This window comes from Cricetulus griseus, assembly GCF_003668045.3.
Source record: "Cricetulus griseus strain 17A/GY chromosome 1 unlocalized genomic scaffold, alternate assembly CriGri-PICRH-1.0 chr1_1, whole genome shotgun sequence".
Taxonomy (NCBI): domain Eukaryota; kingdom Metazoa; phylum Chordata; class Mammalia; order Rodentia; family Cricetidae; genus Cricetulus; species Cricetulus griseus.
In genome coordinates this window covers 269,090,456-269,109,992 of record NW_023276807.1, presented here as the reverse complement: position 1 = coordinate 269,109,992, position 19,537 = coordinate 269,090,456, and the positions used below count along the sequence as shown (strand labels likewise).

General features: G+C 42.7%; 1 protein-coding gene across 2 annotated transcripts in view; it reads left to right on the top strand.

Moving 5' to 3' along the window:
- The first annotated feature begins 642 nt into the window (after positions 1–642).
- The window catches only part of Uggt2 (UDP-glucose glycoprotein glucosyltransferase 2), a 115,415-nt gene continuing 96,520 nt past the window's right edge, over positions 643–19,537 (top strand). The window contains exons 1-7 of one of the 2 annotated variants that reach the window (XM_035452924.1): positions 643–866; positions 5,219–5,301; positions 7,445–7,575; positions 8,024–8,136; positions 9,049–9,223; positions 12,259–12,355; positions 13,605–13,677. In XM_035452924.1, the coding sequence (XP_035308815.1) occupies positions 697–866; positions 5,219–5,301; positions 7,445–7,575; positions 8,024–8,136; positions 9,049–9,223; positions 12,259–12,355; positions 13,605–13,677 (842 nt within the window). In that variant the 5' untranslated portion in view covers positions 643–696. The remainder of the gene's footprint in view (positions 867–5,218; positions 5,302–7,444; positions 7,576–8,023; positions 8,137–9,048; positions 9,224–12,258; positions 12,356–13,604; positions 13,678–19,537) is intronic. The other variant, XM_027393922.2, reaches the window with a different exon arrangement.

Here is a 19,537-nt window from a genome sequence, read left to right as displayed (position 1 = left end):
CCTCCTCTTTCCCCCTCTCCCCCTCTCATTCCTTCTCCTTTCCCTCTCTCCTCCTCTCCCTCTCCCTCTCTCCCCTCCCTGTGTGGGCATCAGGAACAGACGGGCACACCCACAGAGCCGTACACGGATGGAGAGCAAGGGCTCCTGCTCCCGCTGACGCGTCACTCCTATCATTTACCGGTGTTTTTCTCATCAGCTGCAATCTGTTGAGGCAGCAAGGCTAAGGGCACAGGGATCGCCCGGGCCTCCTCCCAAGGGCCTGGCAGTAGGGATCACCCTTCCGGCATCCAACCCCGAAAGCAGGCGGGAGCCTGACAGGACCCAGACGCGGGTGGCGGCACCCAGGCGGGGAGTTTGCCCCCGGCTCCCCCGCCCCCTCCAGGTGGCTCAGCCCAGCCCGGGGTCCTCGTGTGGCCGGACTGGGGCAGCTCCCGCTGTCACGGATGCTCGGGGGCTGCGCTCGCAGTGAGTGTCCCAGGCTTCAAGCCCAGGACCCCGAGACCCCCGCGGACGCTTCCGAGCTCCGGCGTCGGCGGGCGGGGGCTCCCCACGCCGAGCCCCCGGACCCCGGCGACCACGCATGCGCACGCCGGGGACCGGCCGGGTAACGGACTGCGGCTCGCCGACCGGAAGTGGGCCGGGCGCACCGGGGGCCTCCGACTGTAGCGTGGCGGCCCGCGCTTCCCTGTGCGCGCCATGGCGCGGGCCCGAGCCTCGAAGGAGCTGCGGCTGCCCCTGCGCTGCGTCGCCCTGCTGGGGCTCGCCCTCCTCGGCGCCAGACCGGCGGCGGCGGCGGCGGCGCCCAAGGCGGTGACCGCACACTTGGCTGCCAAGTGGCCCGAGACCCCGCTGCTGCTGGAGGCCAGGTGGGTACCGGAGCCTGGGCGCAGCCGGGCGAGCGGGCGGGCGAGCGCCGAGGCCGGGGCGTGGCGGCGGGCGGAGGGACCCCGGCGTCTCCCGAGACGTCCCCTGCGGCGAGGTCCTCTCCGAGGCCCGGTGCCACCCGGATGCCTCGTCCCACCCACCCCCGGGTCCCCTCCGGTCTGCTGTCGCCACAGCCCCAGGCCCCCCACACCGAGTCCCCGGGCGCGGCGGCGGCGGCGGCGGCTCCAGCGCCCCCTGGGACCGAGTGTGCGCTCAGATCTGGCGTCCCTCGCTGGCTGTGATCCGGTGGCTCCCTGCTCCCTCGGTGTCCCCAGGCACCTGGAGCATCGCCACTCACACAGCGCTGCCCTCCCTCCTTTCCCTCCCGCTATTGACTGTTCCTGCGTGTCACGGCCGCGGAAGGCGGGCTGTAGCCTTTCCTGCAGGCGATCTACAAAGTTCCTGACCCACACGCCTGCACACAATCTCGTCCGGAGTATTTGTTACTCATTCTGTGTAGTTACCTTGTAGACAGCAGACGTATATACTGGGGTTTACTCTTTCATATTCCGGAAAACAGGAGTAGAATGTTGCCTCTTGAGGTTCTTGGTGGCAAGCCTTTGTAATCCTTGCCGAGGATCATAAATTCGTAAGTTTGTGACCAGCCCGAGGCTACAAGAAGGATACTTGGTCTCAATTTTTTTTTTAAAAAAATAAAGTTTTGTAACTGCTTTTGTATATTTACAAAACAACATCCCATGGTTCTAGAATGAAACCTCATCACACTGTATTACATTATATTTATTTGGTGCTATGCAACAATTTGTTTGAATACATTTTTATAGCTCCCTCTAATCCAGTGTCTCCTAGCAGTGCCTGGACCCGATCGCACACTTAGTTCCCATCAGCCAAATTTCTTTTTCTAAACTGTTAGTTGTACTGTCATGTTTTACTTTTTGCGTGTCCCAGATTGTCACTTCTGCAGAATGTTCTTTAAAGCCTGTTCAAAGTTGCCACCCTTGTTACTTGTGTTAATTGGGATTACCACAAAAATATATCCACATCCTCACTGCTCCCAAGTCTGCAAATGGCACTTTGCAGTGTCTTTGCAAGCCTAATTGAGAATATTAGGGCATTTTTAGTTATCTTGGTGGGTCCCAAATCCAATGTCAGAAGACACAGATAGAAATACTTAAGGAGAGACACAGATAAAAATAATTAAGGAGAGACACAGATAAAAATACTTAGAGACACAGATTAGAATACTTAAGGAAAGACACAGATAAAAATACTTAAGGACAGACAAAAAAAATACTTAAGGAGAAGGCTTAATGTCGAGGACAGAGTCAGAGCTTGGAGTTAGACAGCCTCAAGTCACGGAGCACCGGCAGCCACTGAAACTGGACTACCGTGGAGTCGGGTCCAGAGCCGTCAGCAGTACTGTGCTGCGCCAGGACCGTGATGTTGGACTTGTAGCCTCCAGCGTCATGAAGAATAAGGCTGTATTATTTGAAGCCACAATGTTTTGGGCAATTTATTCCAAGAGCAATGGGAAATCTTGGTACCAAAAAGTGGGATCTCAAGTCCACAAGACCCCAAAAGTGTAAGAAGTAACTGTGGAGTTGGCCAGAAGAATTTGAGAAAAGTAGAAAACGCCGATAGAACCCTGAAGACGCCACCAAAACAAGGGCGGTGATTTTGGTGAGAATACAACCCTGAAGACACCACCAAAACAAGGGCGGTGATTTTGGTGAGAATACAACCCTGAAGACGCCACCAAAACAAGGGCGGTGATTTTGGTGAGAATACAACCCTGAAGACGCCACCAAAACAAGGGCGGTGATTTTGGTGAGAACTCAAGAGTGTGGTAGAACTAGGTGCTGTTATTTTGGAGAATAATAGCCTCCAACAAGAAACTGATAAAAATATGAGTATTGAAAGTAGTTCTGGGAAGGGTCAGAAGGACCCTTTTTCCTTGGAAGCAAGTTAAAAAGGTGAGTCTTGTTTTAAGCTGACAGTACTGGCTAATGTAGGTTCAACCATTTGTGATCACCAACTTGGAAGTAATAAACTTGGACAGTTACCTGGGGAGATTTTCAAACAGTATTCAAGGTGCCACCTGGTTGTTCTTTGCTACACAGGTGGCAGAATGAGGAGAGACATAAGTTAGGGGATGGTGAAGAAAATTAAGAAACTTATGAGTTGTTCTAGAGAGGTGGCCAAGGGTTCAGGTCAACAGCTGAGTTAACACCTTTTGCTGAATGCAGGCAGGTGATTCCTGTATTCATTCATCCACTTTCAGCTGAAACTGGTATAAAGATGACAATTCTAGAATACTTCCCAAAGGACCTAGAGCAGTGTTGTATTGAGGAAAATAAGTGTAATCGAGTTCTGTCTTACTGATGGGTTATACTTTTACCTATGGATACACAGTGCAGGCTGAGCATCCCAGACCTGAATCCTAAATGGTCTAAAACCCTAAAATTTTCAGTGTCAACATTACTCCAAAGTGGAAAAACACCCGACCTCATGGGACAGAATCAAAACATAAGTGAACTAAAGATATTGTATGAAGTTATCTTCAGGTTATGTGTATATAAAAGAAATGAATTACATATTTAGACTTTGTCTCTTCTCCAGAATAAGCATGTTGCATATGCAAATATTCCCAAACCTAGAAAAGGATGAACTGCTTATGGCCTCGAGTATATTCAAGTTTCGTATCGCTGCTATTGGCCAAGCCAACTGACATCAGATGCTGCTCCTTATTTAAAATAATGTACCACCCCCAACTTTTATCATATCCTATTTAGGATTGCTTTCTACTTTTAAATCTTGTGTTTTTTATCTCTAAGTCATCAAAATGGACATTTTAAATGTGTTTTCCATGCTCTTCTATCCTGGAATAAATAATAGTTCATTATATCTGAAAGGTCTTAAATGACTTGGTCTTTTTTTTTTCTTAAAGTTGAAGATTATTTGGGCTTTAAGCCTAAAGACCTTGCAAAGTGTAACAGTTTCCTGTTCATTTTTGTATTAGTATTTTGTGTTAAGTAATATTATCTACGTAAATAAGCAGTTAAATAAAATTATCATTTTGGCTTTAGAACTACTTGGTGTTGATTTTTATATAATAATATTCACATGTCTATACGATGAATTTTGACCGTATCTGTTTTCCCTCCCCCAAATGCTCTTGGGGGCCCCACCTATGTCCTCTCATTAAAAAAAAAGTAGCCCACTGAGAATAATTACTGCTGCTAATATGTGCACTGGTGCTGGGCCATCTGCCTGAGCTTGACCAACCTCCCAGAGCATGGCCATGAAGGAAGCTGGTTCTACTCCCTCCATAAGCCATCAGTTGTCTGCCCGTGGCTTCTCAGACTGGCTTGGGGCCTTGTGAGCCCCATTTCTATCCATGTTGGAAAGCTGACCAGCTTGATGTTGTATGGTTTTATGCAGGCAGCCACAGCTACTGTGAGCTTATGAGGTTAGCGGTAGTGTGTCCAGCAGTCAGTGTCTCAGCAGTGCTCCCCTGTTGGCTCTTCATGTTTCCTGAACTGCAGTGTTCCCTGAAGTGGTGATGATACACTCTATCAAGGGATGGGTACCCACAGAGAAGCACTCACCTGTGATGTGACCCAAGTATTTGGAAGGCAGTTTGATACTGTGTCCCTTTAGCAAAGCAATAGTGGGTCCTCTCCTAGGGCCTGGAACACCCCAAGTCCCATGTTCTTTGCAAGGTTACAGTACCAGTCATGAGTTTCCTCCTGTGGAGTGGGCCTTAAATCCAATCAGAAAACAATTCCTTACCTCCTAACATTCATGCCTCTGTTGAAACGGGAGTCATTATTGTAGTTTGCAGAGATCACCAACGGTTAAGACTTTTGATTTTCTCCTCAAACACCTGCAGTTTGATTTCTCCATGTCTTGTGATCCAAGTCTTTGGTATATCAGCAATAGGGTCCTGTATATGACTTTTATATAGTATTTATACTACCAATTTTGCAGATGAGCAATAGGTGATTTTTTTTCATTTACTATTTACCTGTAATGCTCTTATTTTTTTTTGTTACCTTAGTGGTATTTACTGTAGAAAGAAAAGCAAATTATACATTTCTGAGTTGTCAATAATAAGGAAAATGTAAGTTATTTACATATATATATATAGTAATTTTTTAGCATATACATATATGTATAATTCCCTCGGGTGAGAATTTCAATTTATTTTCATATTCTGTTTTAGCAAATGGATATCAGTAATTTAGCATTAGTTTTGTAATAAAATATTATTTTGTTCTACAGTATAATTTATAGTATCTAATTTTTGTTTTCTTTATTCATGGATTAACAGTGAATTTATGGCAGAAGAAAGTAATGAAAAGTTTTGGCAGTTTGTGGAAACAGTAAGAGAATTAGCAGTTTATAAGCAAACAGGTAAGTGATGCACAAATTTTAACATATGAAATTTATGCTTATACACGTGCATAGAATATGTTTTAAACGATAATAATCAAATATGGATGCTAATTGCATTAGTAACTCTGAACTTTAATTTGAAGGTTGGGCATTTGGCTCTGTTGGTAGAGTTCTCGCCTAGCATGCAAGAAACCCTGGTTTGGATCACCAGCATTACCAAAGAAACAGGCATGATATTATCCCATCATTTATGATGCAGAAGGATGAGAAGCTCAAGGTCATCCTTGGCTATATACATGTCAACCTGGGCTGCAAGAGACTTCTTCTCAAAACAAAGAAAGAAAACACCCTCTCTAAACTTGAAAAGATGGTTTAATGGAAACCATGCTGCCTGTTTTTATGTCAGATAGTCATTTGTACAGAGGGAACCTTAGTTGAAATAATGTCCCAATTCAGACTTGTGAGCAAGCCTGTGGTACATTTTCTTAGTAAGTGACTGATATGGGAGGACCCAGCCAATTCTGGGTTGTGCCAGCCTTGGGCAGGTGGTCCTGGGCTGTAAATGAAAGCCAGCTGGGGCTGGACATGGTGGTTGAAGTCAGACTGTCAAGGCTGCATGAGTGAGGCCCTGTCTCAAAAAGGGAAGGGAGGAGGGAAGAGGGGAAGGAAGGAAGGAAGGAAGGAAGGAAGGAAGGAAGGAAGGAAGGAAGGAAGGAAGGAAGGAAGGAAGAAAAGAGCATGCCTTGGGGAGCAAGCCTATAGGCAGCTCTCTTCCATGATCTGTTCATTGTCTCTCTGCTCAAGTTCCTGCCTCCAGGTTCCTGCCCTGACTTCCCGTCATGAAGGACTACCATCAGGACATGCAAACTGCAATAGAACCTTTGACTCCACAGATTGCTTTTGGCCATTGTGCCTTATCACAGCAGTAGAAACCCTAACTAAGAAACTGTTGTAAGCATTCATTTCTAAGATACAAAGCCTATAGGAAAACTCAAATCATAATGATTATATATTAAAGAAAAAATCAAAATTGTTGAGTTATTTAACCTAAATTTCTTTGAAACAGTGTTAGTTTGGCATCTAGGATTTTTTTTTCTTGTTTTAGTAGACTTTATTTTAAGACTACAACAGAAGTGAGCAAGAAGTACAGATGTAACAAGATTAATAAAAATGCAGGACAGATATTGGGGTTCAAGCTGAAGATCAGAAAAGCATAGCAGCCAAACAGTAGCTCTTACCTCTACCAAGCTGAAACGGCAGTCCTGTCTCCACTAATCCTCAGAGGCCAAGGCTCTCCCTGCCTGGAAACTAAATTTCACATGAGATCCTTTGCTTCTTCCTTTTATACCTCTCTAGTTCTGGGATTAAAGGCGTGAGTTCTGTTTCTCTTTTAGACTGATTCACTCTCATGTAGCCCTGGGTGGCCTTGAACTCACAGAGATCCATCTGCCTGAGTCCTGGAATTAAAGGTGGCTGTGGCTGGCTTTGCATTTTGATTGATCCCCAGTGGTTTTATTAGATCATAAACAACACATCACCACATACAGCTACCCTCACATCTGCTCTGCTCAGTTACATGAAGAGCCTCCCTCACTCAGAGCCCTTCACCGGAGTTGATTAACCTATAGTGATACATAATTATTATTTGAAATTTATAGTTTACACTCTTACAGTTTGTCCCTGTGCTCCGTCTACAGACAAAATTAATACCTCATGGCACAAGTAGGGTTTGAAGTGTTTCCTGGAGCATTGTGGGCATGCTGAATACACTTGGCTCACTGACCAAACTCACTGGTGTCCTTCAAATCTTATCAGTCATATTCTGCTTGCTCGACTCTTCTCCACTCCCCTTAAACTGCATGTGGGATGGAGAATCATCCTGTATCATAATCCACAACCTTGGAATAGATTGAATATATAGATTGAATATATAGATTGAATATATAGATTCCAAATAGATTATAAAGGAAAGATTATTTTAACCTTATCTTTTGCTGATTGCTCAGAAAACACTGAAACTGAAACGGACAAAATAATTTTTTTCCTTTCGCAGCTTACCCAAACTTAAAATATGATGATTCAACACTGATTGAATTAGCACTGTAGGTGGATTATGTCAGTATACTGAATGTAAAATGCTAACATCTTTTTCTCTTTGTAGCATCTGATTATTCTTACTACAACCTAATCCTGAAGAAAGCTGGGCAGTTTTTAGACAATATACACATCAATCTCTTAAAGTTTGCTTTCTCTATACGGGCCCACTCTCCAACTATTCAGATGTTTCAACAGGTAAAACACCCAAGCAGTCCCTACTGAGGGTACACACTATAGGTTGAGCTATTTAAAATGAACATCATTGACTCAGAGTGTTCCACAGATATAGATTTCATTCCATAACCTGTTGATGATTTTATTACCACTGTTGTAATTAATTATAATTGATAAAAGAATACTGTGCGTTCATAGTTAGGAAAGCATGAAGATACATTGCCAGTGAAATTACTTATCATAAAAATTTTATAGAATTGTTTTCAAAAGCTTGCATGCATATATCTCCTAGGATAAAGTTTATTTTATCAGATATTTCTTAAATTCCATTCACAGAAAATATTTTATATTTAGAACAGTAACTTAATAGTAAAAGGTGAGTTATTTTAGCCACAGTGACAGTTAAGATTAAAGGTTGTGTTCTAACGGTGAGCTACTGTGACACCATCAATCACATTTGGGATTCCAGGTTGCTGCTGCTGAACCACCACCAGACAGATGCAATGCCTTCGTGGTTATACACCGGGAGCGCACCTGTAAAACCAATGAGATTAAAAAGCTGCTGAATAAGGCTGCTTCAAGGTACAGTCATATCAAGAGGGCTGCTTTGTGGGGAGAGATTGGGATACAAAATTTAATACTCTGATATCCAAATGTGTCTGTTCCATTTCCATTAGTGTCTGCATGAAGCTTTTTATGTCTTAGCCCATTTTAAAGATAAGAAAGAAAAAAAAAAAAGCCCATGTTGCAGGTAATTTGAGGGAGCAGGAATGCCCGTAATTAGAAAAGTGTGAGGAGGAGTCTGCCACCCCTTGCTTCCTTGCTCACACCGTGCACGCATATCAGATGCTGTGTGTATGTCTGGATTCCCGTGTAAGGAAAACGTTTCCAAATTGTGGCCTAAAGCAGTAATTACTTCCTATGGAACCTGAGCATTTTTTTCCCATCTAGTCTTATTCTATTTGGTTTCTTTATTATATCCTAGATATTTAACTGGTCTTTGCCTCAGAAACTGAAAAGGTTAAGAAAGTGATAGTAACAATTTTACACATAAAGGCAGAACTAGCTAGAAACTGTAAATGACCTAGGCTAGTGTCCCTGAGATGAGTGGTCAGGATGTGTGGAAGGGCTTGCAGACCTGCAGGACTCCAACTCCTGAACCTCCTTACGGATTTCATTCAGGGGGCATGGTAGTAAACACTGACTTTTTGATGAAGGTGTGCCATTCATGGTCTTTGAAATATTTGGAAACTATTTTCAGGGGTTACAAACTATAGTGAAATTTTATTCTAATTAAATATAAATTCAAATGTTTTTAATAGTCAACTTTAGTTAAAACAAATGTCTTCTTTTCCCATGTCTACCTTCCTATTTGTGTAGTTGTGCACACTATGTGCTCTCTGATAGCAGAAGTATGAACCGTCATGGTGTTTGTATGTCTGATGTGCTGCTCACTCTCACTGCTTTTGAAAGTTTGTATTGTTTTCATTTTAGGCCCAGGCCTTACCTATTTGAAAAAGATCATAAGTTTCCCACAGTCAATGAGAACTTACCAGTGGTTATTCTCTATGCAGAAATTGGTACAAGAGAATTTGCTGAATTTCACAGAGTATTGTCTAAGAAGTCTAAAAATGGTAAAATTGCCTATGTTCTCCGCCACTATATCAAGGTACTTACTCTGTGTTGTCGTTGGTCGGTTGGTCGGTTTTACCAGGATTGGTGATTTGTGCTATTCTTTTCTGACCTAGATGCAGGCTTATCAATTTTGTTCATCTTGTGTATGGAAGCCACTTTGGTTTTTAGTTATCTTTCTATTCAGCACTCTGCCCTCTGTAGTTCCTTTCCTTTATCTGCTTTAGAGGTTTCTTGTACACGCTAGTTTCTTTAAGTAACCCTTAGGTTTCTGAATGTAGATCCATTTTCTTTGTTACTGCTATGAACATTTACTGTTACATATTTCTGAGAACTGTTTTAGTTGATCTATAGTGTTTTACAGCATCATATTCTCTGGAGATAAGAACAGAGCCTGGGCTGCTCCAGCCGTGTCCCCCATGTCTCAGGGTGCCAAAGCCTGGGAGGATATTGCAGTTGTTCTAAGAATTGCATTTTAAAAAGAAAGAAAACCAGGGACCACTGCAATACAGAGGCCATCTGTAGGTTGGTCTGTCCCATTAATCATATGTTACTGAAGTGTTTTTCCAGTGCTCCTCACTATCCTCGTTTATAAACTTTTATTGTATGAGATTAGTTAAGTCAAAGCTATTTACTAGCAATGAGGAAATCTTGTTTTAAAATCTTAAATTTTTGGTAAACTACTGGAATATAGATATTTTAATAGTTCACATGAAGATTAAAAATACATAGCAAAAGCATAGGTTCACTAAATGCATATGTTTTGTAATTTATGTCATTAATTCTTCATGTGCCTCTATGACAAATATTATTTACAAGGCAGTAAGATAGAAACAGTCCCTTTTCCAGAAGCCTACATTTTACCGGCAGGAGGTGAAAAACCCATAGGTATATTATGTTAGATGATAATAAAGTGTTTCAATGAAAACATGAAGATAAAAGAGGATGCAATGATGGGACTACAGGATGCCTACAAAGCGTTCTTTATAGCTGAGTTTCTTTACACTAGTACTTCTGAATCGTTTTCCTTTCCTTGCCAGAGTAGATGCGTATTCATCAGGAGCAGTAGCACTCTGTGGGTGTAATTCTCCATTGCGCGGAGCAGATCAGAGACAAGAGACACAGTCAAAGAAAATGGATGTGGGAGATAAATGCACATGCTTACCTTGTTAATGTTCACCATGCTAACGTGTTAGTGATCAACCAGCAGTCAATAGGGCAAGGTTTTCTTTATTCCCACACACCAGCCCAGGGCAGGCCAAAGCGAGGAGGAAGGAGCCGGGACCACGGCCAGCAGCAAAAGTGGGAGCAGAAGAGAGCGCCCACGTGTCCTCTAAGAGCCCCTTAGGTCACCTTAGACTTCCCCCTCACCCCGCCCTCATGGGCGTGTTCCGGCACGCCTGTCCCGGTTACCAGGGGTGGAGCTAGAGTGTCTCGCTATACATGTGCCTATCATTTTGAGGATCTGTTTTAAACATTCTCTGGATAATGTAAATTCCATGGGGTCATGTTAGCCATGTGTTAGCTTTGTACCATTAAATTGTGGCCTTGTACTTAACGGATGACACCTTATACACTCACAGTAGCTATAATGTAGATTGAATCAACCTATGGCTTTATGAAAATAGACTTCCTGATGCTTCCTTTTGAGCAGATGTGTTTCTGTGGGGGGAAGAAGAGATAGAAATATGAAGGTTTGTCTTAGCCCTCTTGGCTTACGAGCATTGCGGCTTACACATACAAGCTTCTTAAACTACAGTTGGGTTTTTATTTTGGTATATTTCAAAAGGAGAAAGTACATACAAATCTAATAAACACTTTTTTTTATCCAAGAGCCAGTAACTTTTTAGTTACAGATTATAGAAATTGGTTATGTGGAATTGTGTTTCCTAAGGACGCCTGACAGGACATGTGGCCTTCTGATTTCAGATTTCTAAGCCACCAACTACCATTTTGTTTTGGGGTAGCTATATGAAATTGAAAACTTTAGAACATTTTCAACTTTTTCATGTCAGTGTAATTATAACGACTCCACCTTTAATTGCAGTGTTCCTAAGATACTTGAAAATTAAATTCAGTGCTGTGTATCCGAAGGTTATTCATGCATGTTCTTATTTGGAAATAAAATGGGTCAAGAGATAGACATTCTTCTGGTAAATTTGATTTTAAGGCCAAGAAAAACATGAGGGAAGAAAAAGGAGAGTAAAGGGGATTTCTTTCCTCTAGCCTGTCTTTACATACTCCCCTGTCACATGGAAGAGCACCAAACTGTCCCCGTGCAAACTTGTGGTTAGCAAACACGCATGGCTTCTAAGAATTCAGTGCATTCAGAGTCATTAAAATTAGTTTTCTTACCCCTGGAAAAAAAGCCAAATGACGATAGTTAGAGCACAGCAGATAGGAATGCCAGGATCTGAAGGAAGAAAACTTACTTTCTAAAAGTCCGTTGTATTCATCTGCATTGCCTTGTTTATTGGAGGACTCTCCAGAGATACCCATTTTACATTCTTCCTTCCCTAGGAGGAGGAAAATTAGTACTAAAATACAGATGTTACAGATGGCTCAGATGTGGTCAACTATAGCCACTCATTACTTTGTGGCATTTGGAATATTTTAGACATTGACATACCTGAAGAAAGATCTAATCAGGGTTTCCAGGGCCCTAAGCACAGAGAGTTTTATTGTCTGCCTACCTGCCTGCCGTCTCTAGTCTTGCTTTCCATGATTTACTTTTGCTTGCTCTCTGGTTGTCCTGGAACTAGCTACCTAATGAGTCAGAAGCAAGCCTTGTGGAGGTGAACGAAGGAAGTACACTTCACAGTATTGGATCCTCTGTTAACTCATTGTCCATTTCATGGTGGTTAACGCTTTTTGTGTTGGGCAGGGGGCTAGCCTGGTGCCTGAGTGCTTGCCTAGCACTTGCCTGGCCTGTGCTCAAGCCTCAGCACCTCGCCCCATGCACACGAGTGTGCCTGCAGTGTCACTAATTCACTATAGTACCCTACTGTGTCATGGCGCTAAGTTTAACCAAGATACCTAACTGTCTCCCGTTTTTCTAAAATAAATGAACAGAAGCCAAGCTCAAGAAAAATGTTGTTATCTGGCTATGGAGTGGAGCTAGCGATTAAAGATACAGAATACAAAGCACTGGACGATATCCAAATTAAAAGTAAGATTTTCAAAGTTTCAATGTTTCTCTTCTTTGAAATTTTCATTCGTGTAAACGGTGTCTTTGCCATTCCCGCGCCCCACTCTCTCCTTCCAGTTCTGCCCACCCTCCCTAGAGCACACTCTTCTTAACTCCTCATCCTCTTCCTTTGGTTTTTTTATAACCCACCAAGCCATCCAATTATTGCTTCCCCTATACACATAGTTTTTTTTTTCTTTTGAGAATTCCATGGAATATGTGTTGATTATATTCATCTCATCCTCCCAACTCTTCCCAGACACACACACCCTTCTCTACCCACACAAATTTTTCCCTTCTTAAAAAAAAAAAATCAAGTGCTGTTTGTACCCCGTATATCCTTGACTGTGTGGCCTTCTACTGGAGTGTGACCCACTTACCAGTGGCATTCCTTTAAAGAAAACAGACTCTCCCTCTCCTAGCAGCTCTCCTCAGTGTGGAGATAGTTCCTGGTTCCTCACCGTCTGCTTCCCCTTTTCCAGCCCATTTATTCTTGTGCCTTCTCTGAGGAATTTTTCTCACTTTATTAAAGTTGTCCCTTTGTCTTTCTCTTTTTCCACCAAGTGTGCTGTTTATCATTAGTGTCTTTTTCCAGGTTCCTGTCCATCATAAATCATAGCAGACAGCAGGTTTTACCCAGTGATTGAAATCGGCAAGTATTTTGCCAGTACACAAGTAACTCAGGGCACCCTGCCTGCCTCTGCTTCCAGTGGAGACTCAGACTTTCAGCTGCTGTGCCTTCACGAACTGTGATGGGGGCAAGCCCTTGCTCTCTTCCCATGTGTACTTCCACACTATTTGGTAGGAAAAGGGAATGAGTGTAACACCACCATTGTTCTTTGAGCCCATGAGCGAAATGTCAAAGATCCCTCCACTACCTTTACGAATCCTCAGTTGTGCAAAAACTCACATTTGTCAGGGTATGGATCTGCCATCAGACCTGAACGCATAAACCAGGATTTCTTGTGGGGCCTTTGTCTTTTCAGTTGGGTTTACAAAATAGATCTATAAAGAGATTTACATGACATTCATGGGCTTATGCAATGTTTCACCATCTAAGCCCATTTTTAGAGATAGTGCACATTTATTTAGGATTATAGTACATGTATGTGCACATACGATAACCTTGTGCATGAAAGAAAAGCAATGTTAAACAAACAGAACTCCCTTCGCTGAGAGTGCTCTGTGTTCTTTGCCCAGCCTACAAATGTTTATTTTTCCTTCAATGTAGCTACGACAGATGCCACTACAGAAAAGGAGACTGAAGCAGATGAAGTCCAAGGATTTCTCTTCGGGAAACTAAAGTGAGTCTTAATAGAATAAACTTGGTTTTATTGTGCACCTTAGCTCTGAAAGTAGGTGATTTGATATACACTGTTGGCACACACTCATCTTACACACTGTTCTAGTTTGAGTTCCTGTTGCTGGGATGAAACACAGTGACCAAATGCAAGGCAGGGAGGAGGGGCTTATTTGGCTCACACTTGCATACTGTAGTCATCAAGGAAGGAGATCAGGACAGGAACTCAAGTGGGTCAGGAACCCGGAGGCAGGAGCTGATGCAGAGGCCCTGGAGGACCACTGCTTACTGGCTTGTTCCCCAGGGCTTGCTCAGCCTGCTTTCTCACAGAACCCTGGACCCCAGCCCAGGGATGGCACCGCCCACAATGGGTTGGGCCCAATCCCATCAATCACTGACTAATGGGATTAAGAAAATGCCCTACATCTGGATTTTATAAAGGCATCTTCTCAGCTGAGGTTCCCTCCTCTCAGATAACCCTAGTTTGTGTCAAACAAGTGCACAGACCATTTTAAATGCACACCATTGTCTTTATTTTTAAAGAATTTACCAACCGCTAATGTCAAAAAGCCAGAAAAAGCAAGCATGGAAAACAAAAAGAAAATTAAAATAATTATTACTTCCACAGCTAGGAGATAACTGTCACTGCCATAATGTTTTGGCATGTGTCTTTCCAACCTTCCTGCACATATTTTATAGATTAAAACAAATGCCTACAGAGTATATTGTTTTGCACAGTTGGAACTGTTTTGTCCACCTACTTTTCTAACATACTGTGAGAGAACTGTCCCACTGAATGGGACTTAACCATTATTTCTTCATATTCCCACTGCATATTCTTATGTACACTGTCATGTACAGCTCAAATTTTTCTTGGCACAATTTTCAGAAAAAAAAAAGTCCAGATCTTTGTACTTGTTGAATTTTGATATACATTTGTAAATTTTCCTTCTAAAATCTACTAACATATCTGCACTAGTGTGTGAATGTATCTGTTTCCTAGAACTATGCTTAAGTGATTCTTTATAATTATTTCATTTATTCTTTAAAATGATTCTTTATAATTATGAATATTGTGTAATTTGAATTCAGGAATAGTCAGTGGTTGACAGTTTGTTGCAAGAACTGACTCTTTTCATGTATTTATTGGACTTCGAATTTCTTCTCCGGTAAATTGCTTATTCCTGGCCTTTGCTTTTTTTTTTTCTTGCTCTACTATTGCCAGTTTTGAAAACATTTTTCCATGTATTGAATTATTTACTATCAAACTTTATTTTCTTATTAACCTCAAAAATTAAAATATATTCAATTTACTATTGTGACTAAATTGATATTTTGAATTCCATTTCTAATATGGTGTCATATCCCCAACGTAGTTGGCAAAGTAGAAATCTGGAACTTTTAACAACTTGTATTTAGGTCACAGTTAAATGTGTATTTCTCCCCTTTTAATCAGAAAAATGGGGTTCCATAAACAAAGCCTCAAATTTTATAGAACCAGCTAAACCTTGAAATTATGAAATAATAAACATAACAAACCAAAGAATCAGATACCAAATGTGCATTATCTTGTGGTATTGTCAGTCAACCCTCCTGTCCAGTGCTGTGAAGAGACAGCGTGACCAAGGAAACTCTTAGAACACATTTAATCGGAACTTGCTTACAGTTTCAGAGATGTTCATTATCATCCCGTCAGGAAGCATGACAGCAGTCAGGCACAATGCTGAAGAAGCCACGTCCTGATCCTGATCCCTGCGGGGAGGGAGACTGCAACACTGGACTTGACGTGGGCTTCTAAAACCGCAAACCCACCCCCCACCACCTCCCACCCCCCACCCCACCCTACCCCACCCCACCCCCGTGACACACTTTCTTCAGTAAGGATACACCTACTGCAGTACGACAAGGCCACGCCCCTTAATCCTTCTCAATTAGTGCCACTCCCTGATGACTGAGCATTCAGATATATGAGCCCTGGGGGCCATTAAACTTCAAACCACCACACCCACTACTCATGTGCACTATGGGGTGCCGTCCCCTTAGGAATTACGGTTTTTCATATTTGAATGCAGTGACTTGTTTAGTGACTGAGTGACTGAGTTCCCATAGTAGGATACTAGTAACCTGTACAATAAGTACATACTTACAAACTATTTGAAATGTGAAGATTATAAATGTTATAATACTAAAATCATATAACCATTGTGACATTTAACATTGGCTAAATGCTTAGTGCAAATGAGGACAAGAGAGGCTTGGGCAATGGCTCAGTGGATAAGCAGTGCTTACTTTACAGGTGTGGGGACCTGAATTCATACTCCATTTTTACTCATGTAAAAGGCCAGGCTTAAACTTGGGCTCATAGGGAATCAAAGAGACTGAACCAACAGCTAGGGAGCCTTCATGGAACTGGCCTAGGCTCTCTGCACATAGGTTACAGTTGTGTAGCTTGGTCTTGTGGGGCTCCTAACAGTGGGAGCAGGGGCTGTCTCTGAATCTGTTGCCTGCTTTTGGGACCCTTTCCTCCTCCTGGGCTGCCTCTTCCAGCTTTAATAGGAGAGGAGGTGCCTAGTCTCACTAAAACTAGACACACCATGGCTAGCTGGTACCCAAAAGAGGCCTGGCCTTTTCTGAAGAGAAACAGAGCAGGAGGAGTGGACAGGGTGAGGGAGAGGAGGCGAGATGGCGGAGGAAAGGGAAACTGTGGACAGGATGTAAAAACAAAAACATCAATAAGCAAACAAACAAAAATCCAGGTTTAGTCACATGTGTGTAACCCAAGTGCTGAGGGATGGGGGCAGAGAGAGGAGGGTTGCTGGGGCTTACTAGCTCCCAGCCTCGCCAAAAAATGGCAAATTCCTTTCAGTGAGGTATCCCTTACTCAAGAGAAGGCAGAGAGCAGTAGAACCAGACTATGGACGTCCTCCTCTGGCCTCTGCTTGCTCACACATACCTGCACACGCATGTGAGCGCACACACCCACATACACATTAAACAGTAGAACACTAAGGCCTTTCTGTGTACTCATGGATAAGGCTAGCCACAATTTTATGTGTGCATACTCTAAATTACTGGAAGGGAATACTTGGTGAATCCTGTATATAGGCAAAATTCTAAAAAAAGAACAAAAGGGAGTTTCTGTTGACACTTTAGCTTTTAATTGCAAATAACCTTAAGACACTAAAGTTGTTCATCTTGGTGACTAAGATCACCCTATGGAGTGATGGTAACAGACTTGGATACTGGGCTACATTAGGGAGACAGCTGGATTTTATTTTTAGTGTTTTGACCATACAAGGTACTAGTTAATACATCTTACAGATAAGTAAAATATTTAATAGACAACAATATGGTTTTGTTCCACTTCTCAACTGTGTTAAAATGTTGAAATCTATAGTTACTTTTAATTTTTAAAATAGTTTGATGTGGGGATAAATTACATGCCTTCAGATTCTAAATTGTTTTATAGAGGAGGAAATATTCAGAGTTCGTCCACAGTAACTCAGTTGCTCATTTTGAAACAACATCCTTTGCCCTGAAGTATTCGCTACATGAGACAATGCATACATTGCTTGAATTAGTAAAAAAACAAACAGTATATGCTATGGGCAGACAATTCGATCTGAAATGCTTGCTGTTTGAGAATGAGGACCTGACTCAGTTAATACCTGGTGTGCTGTCTGCCATGCATGTGTGATCCAGGCAAGGGGAGGCCATCACAGGAGTAACTCTGGGGCTCACCGGCTGGCCAGCCTTCTTGGTGAGATCCAGAACAATCAATCAAACAAGGTGGAGACCACATCCACACACATGCTCCTACACACACCCCCCACACACACGCATGTGTGCCTGTTCACACACACAAAAATACTGCTATGACTAAATATTAATACAGAGTATACTCGTAGGATTACTAACTGGAGTCATACACTGAGTGACTGAAAATAAGAGAAATTAATTTTCTCCTAGTTCTGAAAAGGAGAAGTCTGCCCGGCCCTCTTCCCTCTTCCCTGTCCTCGGGAAGGATCCTACCGTTGATCTATAGCACACTGCAACCAGAAAGATCACTTCTCCAACCAATTGCGTCTTCGAACATCCTCTTGCCAAATAAAATTGCAGTCACGGGGGCCACGTGGAGATGGATTTTATTTGGGGATCCTATTGCCTTAGTACATTTGTGCTACTGTAATGGAGAATCTGAGAATGGACAGGTCATGAAAAGCAGAAATTAAGTTCTGGGAGCCAGAAACGCTAAGGTGAAGGTGGTGGCAGTCGGCATGACTTTTGGAGGTAAGAGCATGGTCCCTCAGACCATGGCAGAAAGAATAAAGGATAAAGGGAGGAGGGGCACACGCAGCGCACCCCCTTGTAGATGCCCGTCCTCCCAAAGAGCACGACTCTTCATACCGTTACAGTGGGATGAATGTTGAAGCAGACATGCGGGAACTTAGCACTCCCCTACATATTACTCCCACCCACCATCATTTAGGCTTCCGGTTGGTCTTGCCCTGTTCCACTCCTTATTCAGGAGGGGGGTATGGGAGGAGAGACTGGAGAGTGAAACCACGAAGGCCTGAGGAAGCAGACTGCTGTTACATTGAAGTCGCTAACTGTTCTTTCCATGCTTCGGTCTCCTACTTTTCTGTGAACCAATTACTCATTCCTTTGTCTGGAATACATGAACCTTAGTTTACTTGTTTGGGCAGGGGTGAGAGGTGAGGAGATAAGCAGAAGGGAAACACCTTAGTCTTCCTTACTAGGAAACACGTTTGAGCAATCCTCCTGACCTATCCTAGGGTGTGATGCCATGTTTGTGTAATCCAGGCACCAGGGAGGCAGTCTCAGGAGCACCCCTGGTGTTCGCTTGCCAGCCAACCCACCGAGTTTGTAAGGCAGCTGCTCTTGGGCACCTCACTGCCATTGCACTGGTTTGACACAGACCCGGTTCTCTTTTTTTCTAAAAGCTTTATGGATACGTACTTGATGAGGTACTTCTCAAAAAGTAGATGTTACTCAATTAATATGAAGACATTTTTTTAACAAATCTTTTCTCTATTTCAGCATTAGATATGTTGAGTAATTTTTATTAAACTTAAAAGTTTCAATTTGTGGCAATTTAATATCTAAGCACAATATCAACCAGGGAGAAAAAACAGAAACATTAAAAAAGACCCAAAAAAACAAAACAAAGCAAAAAATGGAGAAAGAGCCCCCCAGAATTCAAGGGGCAGTGATTACAACAACATTGTTAATTTACCTGATTTGAGCAAATAACTCCTCCTTCCAATTTCATCTTGTCTGACAACTTGGAATGTATGAAATAATTTATGCAAACTGAAACCTTCTTTCTTCCACCCCCTTCCTAAGCAACAAGTACAAATTATAGCCCTCATTATTATAGGGTCTTTGTTGTAAAGACTCCGCCTGCATCTGTTCCCATCTTGTAAGAACAATGAATAAAGTGAAACTGTCCTATTAACTGTAACCCTCTCCCTGGGAGCAGGAGAGATGGAACCTTGGGTTTCACTTCAACAACACAGGGGTTTTCAGTATAGTCAGAGCAAGGCCTGATTCAGAAGAGCTCTCCAAAGTCACTACAGTTCAACACAGTTCCTCCATATGTCCCCAAGCAACCCCAGAAGCCTGTAATGCCAAGGGCCACACCTAGAGAGGTGCAGCTGCAGCTTCTGCTTCCCAGCATCAGAGTCAACAGCAGTATGGAAGGACTAAGTCTTTATATAGAATTGTAATTAGGCCAGTTTTAAATTAGAAACAAGCTTCTTTTACATGTCAATCCCGATCCCTGTCCCTCCCCTCCTCCCCTGCCCCCCACTAATCTCCTATCCCATCCCCTTTCTGCTCCC